A 5,509-nucleotide genomic window follows, 5' to 3' on the forward strand; every position below is an offset into this window, starting at 1 on the left:
GCGGCGTTTTCGGTCGCACGTGGTTGGAGGCCACGTGTGTGTGTTGGCAGCATGATGCAACACGCAGTGGAGGCTACTGGCGTCGAGTCCTATATCGTGACGAGTGTTCGTGGTGCTGGGCGTCTCTCAACGACGACTAACAAGGAGCTTGGGGATGCATACTTCGATACCATGACACCACTGAATCCATCTCAACGCGCATTCAGCGGGGGGCATAACGGAGAGTGCAGTACGTAGGAATCGACCGACAAGCCCAAGCTCAACGCCAACTCTCAATGCCAACTCTCAATGCCAAAACGTCGAAATCGCAAGACGGATGTCTCAATAGTAGTTATAATGCACGACAAGTGCTCGCTGAAAAGAGTGAAAGTAGGGACTTGGGTCCTCGAGCCTACCACAATGGTCAAGCAATGTGTACCACCTCGGCGCGTGCGCTCTGCGACGCCGAAGTTCGAAGCCATAATCTTCGACGCGACCAGACATCTCACTTTTCGCACCCAGAAGCCGGCGCGATGCGGGTCACGCCCCGCGCATACTTGACGCCGCTCGCGCTGCTTGTGCTCTTCCACCACGTGCCAATTCTCATCGCGTGGGCCGTCTCGAGCGTGCGCGAGGCCTGCACGAGCGACGCCTTCCCAGTCACCCGCTACGTGCGCGTGGCCGTTTGGCTGCACAGCGGCCTTCTCGGGCTCTCGGTCATCGCGATTGCTATCACGCTGTGCTTGCCCGTGTTCCGCCCATCCGTGCCGAAGGAAACGGCAATCTTGGTGGCCATCGTCGGCGTCTACGTAGCGCTCGCGGGCTGGAGCGTCTACGGCCTATACATCCATAACCAGGACTACGGCGCCTGCAACTGGCCGTTCGATCATCCGTCAATCGTGCTCTTCGACACGGTCGTGTCGTGGACCGTCGTCGTGCTCTGGATGTGCAACAACTCACCGCGGTTTTGCTGCCGCCGAGCGTCCGACCCGGTCAACTACTGGAACAAGCGCTGCCGCCTCTTGTCCATGGTCTGTGTCTGCACCGACTACCGCAAGCAGCAACTCGACATTGATGTCTTCTCTCTTCTGGGCGCTTTCTTGGCGCAGTTTCTCGGCGGTCGCCGCGCGCCTCGCACGGTACGCTGTCGCTCGATCGACTGAAACACCCGACTGAGACGTAATGCCTCCAGTACCAATCGCTGCACAGCCACGACATTGTACTGGCGCTGCGACTCATCTCCAAGGCACTCGATAGCAACTGCGATCTACCTCTAACGCTGGTGTAGCGCCAAGCGCATGAACGACAAGAGGCGACACCTGCACCGGCGCCGACAACCAGTCTCCTCGATACGGTACTCCGCCGTGCGTGCGTTTGAGACGCGTGGACACTGCCCTCTTGCGTTATTCTAGTCGATGCTGCTCCAGAAAGCATCCTACTACGGGCGCCTCTCCGCGGGCATCTACGGCTGGCCCATGTACATCTACTACAACCCGCTCTCGTGCCACAAGACGTGGCCGTGCTGCCAGCCACGCGACGTCCAGCAGCACTTGACGACGGTACATAGCCGACACACACATGTACTCGATGTACCATTATGACTAGCTCAAGGCGACGTCGGCGGGCCACGCGTCGCGCCACGCCGTGTCGTTCGTGCAGTACACGGGCGTACACCACACACACGTTCAGTACATGGACCGCAGCAACTCGATCTTCCAAGTGCCCTTCTCCGTACTCAAAGACGCGGACGCGAAAGAGCTCATTGTGTGCGTCCGGGGCTCCTTCTCGTGGCACGACATCATCACGGACGTCCTCACGCAGTCGGTCGCGCTCCCAGTCGGCGAGACCTGCGTTTCGGGTGCGCACCTTGTCGCTGTAGAAGGTGCCGACAGGTGGTAGGTACGGTGCGCGCTCACGAAGGCGCCTACCGCGCGGCCCGCCACATTTACCAAGAGCTCCAGTCCGGTGCCCTCAAAACCATCTTTTGGGACACTGCCAATGAGCTCTGTGGCCGCGACGACGAGCCCACGGGCTGGCGCGTTGTGCTCACGGGCCACTCGCTTGGCGGTGCGATTGCAACGCTCTTGGCGCTCTTCCTCGAAAAGTTCTTTGTCGTCCACGGCTACGTGTTTGCGCCCATGAAGGTGGTGGACGCGATCACGGCCGACCACGCAGCCTCGTTTGTGGACGTGTTCGTCTACGGTGCGACCAATGAGCTGGTTGAGAGGACTCACGCGGCGAGCGTGTAGGCGACGACTTTGCATCGCGGCTCTCGGCCATGACTTTGGTAGAATGCGCCCGTGACGAGGTGTCTCACTCGCCGTAGGCGCGGCTTCGGGAGGAAATGCTGGTGGAGCTCAAGAACGCCTCCAACATCCCCCTCTACAAGGTTTATTGGCACGGATTCGACCCGACGTGCTGGGCGCCCAGCGTGCATGCGCACTGGAACGACTGGGAGTTTATCGAGAACCGCGACGGTACGTCAGCCGTCGGTATTGCAAATCTCAGTGTATGTACGACGCAATAGAGGTCGATATGCAGGTCGCCGGGCGCATCTTTCATGTGGAGCCCGAGGCGCCACGCGGCCTCTGGCCCCGGCTATGGCCGTCGAAGAACCCAGTGAGTTGCACCTGGATCAAGGCCATTTGATAGGATGCATCGTGGTGTAGGTGCTCACGTGCACGCAGCGGTCACGCAGCCAGTTTGATCGGCTTTGGCTCAACTACCACGCAGGCACGGACCACTTCCCACACCACTACGACCAGTACTTGGCGCACGCTGCACGGCGTTTGGAGGTGCTTGGCCAAGCCGACGCAGCGTTCTTCGAGGAGGCGCGGGCGTAACTCTATACGCTTTCTACTGCACACGGAAGAACCCAGTAGAGATGTTTAGTGGGACTTGGTATAAAGACAATAGCTATTGCCGTGTCATCTACTAGTACTAGTACGCAATTGCTGACCAAGAACTTTGGCCAACGGGAATTGAACTGGCGAATGTGCAATTCGTTCGTACTTCGGTGCGGTTCGGCCCAGTCGTACTTGGCATAACTCGCACTTTATCCGCGCCCATTGTCGAGAGTCTCGGCAGGATGGCGATGCTGCGGCCCGTGCTGCGGCTAGGCCTTCTGAGCGCAGTGTCCAACCGCCACCAGAGCTCAGTGCGTCTTGCGGGCGCTGTGGGACTCTTTGCCGGCGGTATAACGGCGGCGAACGTCTCGTTGACAGAGACGCACTGCCGCCACGCGCAAGTCCACGAGAAGCCGCCAGTGCTGCATGCCTCTGGCCTCGCCATTCTTCCGGTGCGGCGTCATTGCAGCAACTGCATGCGCTAGACACTTGCTTCTTCTGTAGGTCGCGACAAGTGTGTGGGCGCGTATTGCGCGCATCCTGCGCTTGCTCTTCCACTGCGGGCGCCTCGTCCTCCTGGGCACGCCGCTACTCGTGACGTACCCCGTAGCACGCGTCTGCAAGGCCGACTTGCCCGACTGGTGGTGGCGCCTCGCGCTCTGGTCTGGCGGCCGGTCCAGCCCTGCGATCATCAAGTTTCTCCAATGGGCGAGCACGCGCCGCGACCTCTTCTCGGTCAAGTTTTGCGACACGTTTATGGCGTTCCACTCGCACGTGCAGACGCACGACTGGGCGTTCACGGAGGCCATCTTGCGCGACGCGTTCGGCCCGACGTGGTCCGAGCACTTGTCGCTCGAGCGCGAGCCCATTGGGTCCGGTGTCATTGCCCAAGTTTACCGTGGACGGCGCGTCGCGACGGGCGAGCGCATCGCTGTCAAGGTCATTCACCCACACATCCAGGACCTTGTCGCGCTCGACCTCGAGCTGCTCTGGCTCGCGGCGCGGGCCATCGACTGTGTGCTACCGAACCTATCGGCCAAGGTCGGTATGGTGTCTTTTGCCCAGGTACGGCAGCCAAACTTGAGCATGGACACCGAATGCATCGATGCATGGTAGGTCATGTCGAGCCAGCTCGATTTTCGCATCGAGGGCCAGAACCTCGCAACGTTTCGAGAGCACTTTGCCACGCGCAGAAAGGTGGCGTTCCCCGAACCGGACTTGGCGTGGACGACCGAGAACGTGCTTGTCGAGAGCTTCGTCGACGGCGTGCACATCATGGAGCACGTGACAGCGCAGCGAAGCTACGACCGACCGCTGGCGTCCGTCACGATCGACGCGTTTCTGCGCATGCTCTTCTTGGACAACTTTGCGCACGGCGACATCCACCCGGGCAACATCCTCGTCACGACCGACGGGATCGCGCTCCTCGACGCCGGCATCGTCAACGTCCTCGGTGGCTCCGACTATGACGATTTTGTGGAGCTCTTTCACGCAATCGTCAACAAGAATGGGTACGAAGCGGGGCAGATCCTCCTCGCGAAGAGTCCGCGCCACCACTGCGTCGACCAAGACGCGTTCTGTTGCGGCATCAAGTCGATCGTCGACCGAGCGACGGCCAATTTGAGTTTGAAAGACGTCCCCGTCGGCGACCTCCTCACCGAGGTGCTTGAGCTCTGCGGTACCCACCACGTCGCGCTTCAAGGCCGGTTCGTCTCGGTCGTTGTCTCGATCGGCGTTCTTGAAGGCGTCGGGCGGCTCTTGGACCCGGAGCTCGACTTGCTTCAGGTGGCACTGCCGATCCTCGTTCAAGCCAAGCTCCAACGCATGAAGGCTGCCGCGTTAGCATAGGGTATGCGATCCTAATAGACAGATGGGTAGAATTTGAGTCAATGAGACGGCGCAGTCGCTGCGTATCGGATATGAACACGCTCGTCGATGTCAAATTTGATCGATCGTCGACGCGCGATCGTCAGCTGCTTGGCTTCAGGTATTCGCTCGAATCACGCAACACAGGCAAATATTCCAGTCGACCATCTAGCTGCTTCGTGCCGCCACGCTGCCTGTTGTCTTGGTGCGTGAGTGCGAGTGAGGAGGGTGGTGATCGTCCAGCGTATCTTTGTCCGGATAAATCATTACTCCGGATAAGGCCACCGTTGTAGTTTGTCGCCAAATTCGGACAGCTCGAGCAGCATGGGCAGCGTCGCAAGCGTGGCCGTCGCATGCGCGGGTCTTCTCGCAGCCGCCGTGGGCGGCGCCGGCGTCTTCGTCTTTTGGCTTTTCCATGGCATGTACAACTCCATCCAAGCGCTGCCGCCAACACCCGAAATGCTCGCCGACAGCGATGCCTGCGTGCTCTTCCGGTACCTCCCGATGCTGCGTGCGCACGTCGCATGGCGACCACTGGGCGTCTTCCCAACGCCCGTGCACACAGCGACCTTGCCGTTATCGAGCTCGAAGCGAACGTTCTACCTCAAGCGAGAAGACCTCTCGAGCCCGCGCTACGGCGGCAACAAAGTCCGCACACTCCAGCACCAGGTGGCCGCTTGCGAAGTGCATTTGGCCGCGACGCCCGACGCCAAGTTCATTTGCATCGGGTCCGCGGGCTCGAACCTGATTGTTGCCGCGGCGGTGCATGGGGCCCACCTGCCCCATCTACCCCCTGCTACTCCAAGGTCGACGCGCCA

At 60.3% G+C, this 5,509-nt stretch overlaps 2 protein-coding genes across 2 annotated transcripts; both read left to right on the top strand.

The window, feature by feature from the left end:
- Positions 1-512: 512 nt before the first annotated feature.
- On the top strand, positions 513-2,822 carry SPRG_16094 (hypothetical protein; the record flags this gene model as incomplete). Its single annotated transcript, XM_012355363.1, has 10 exons — positions 513-1,118; positions 1,172-1,225; positions 1,268-1,333; positions 1,392-1,538; positions 1,585-1,837; positions 1,879-2,181; positions 2,229-2,266; positions 2,306-2,456; positions 2,507-2,598; positions 2,649-2,822. The coding sequence occupies 10 exons, from the start codon at positions 513-515 to the stop codon at positions 2,820-2,822; spliced, it is 1,884 nt and encodes a 627-aa protein (XP_012210753.1).
- A 245-nt stretch (positions 2,823-3,067) lies between these two features.
- Positions 3,068-4,673, top strand: SPRG_16095 (atypical/ABC1/ABC1-C protein kinase; the record flags this gene model as incomplete). Its single annotated transcript, XM_012355364.1, has 3 exons — positions 3,068-3,277; positions 3,330-3,890; positions 3,942-4,673. 3 exons carry the CDS (start codon positions 3,068-3,070, stop codon positions 4,671-4,673), a joined length of 1,503 nt encoding a protein of 500 aa, XP_012210754.1.
- Positions 4,674-5,509: the final 836 nt, after the last annotated feature.

The sequence above is a fragment of the Saprolegnia parasitica genome, assembly GCF_000151545.1.
Source record: "Saprolegnia parasitica CBS 223.65 unplaced genomic scaffold supercont2.233, whole genome shotgun sequence".
Taxonomy (NCBI): domain Eukaryota; phylum Oomycota; class Saprolegniomycetes; order Saprolegniales; family Saprolegniaceae; genus Saprolegnia; species Saprolegnia parasitica.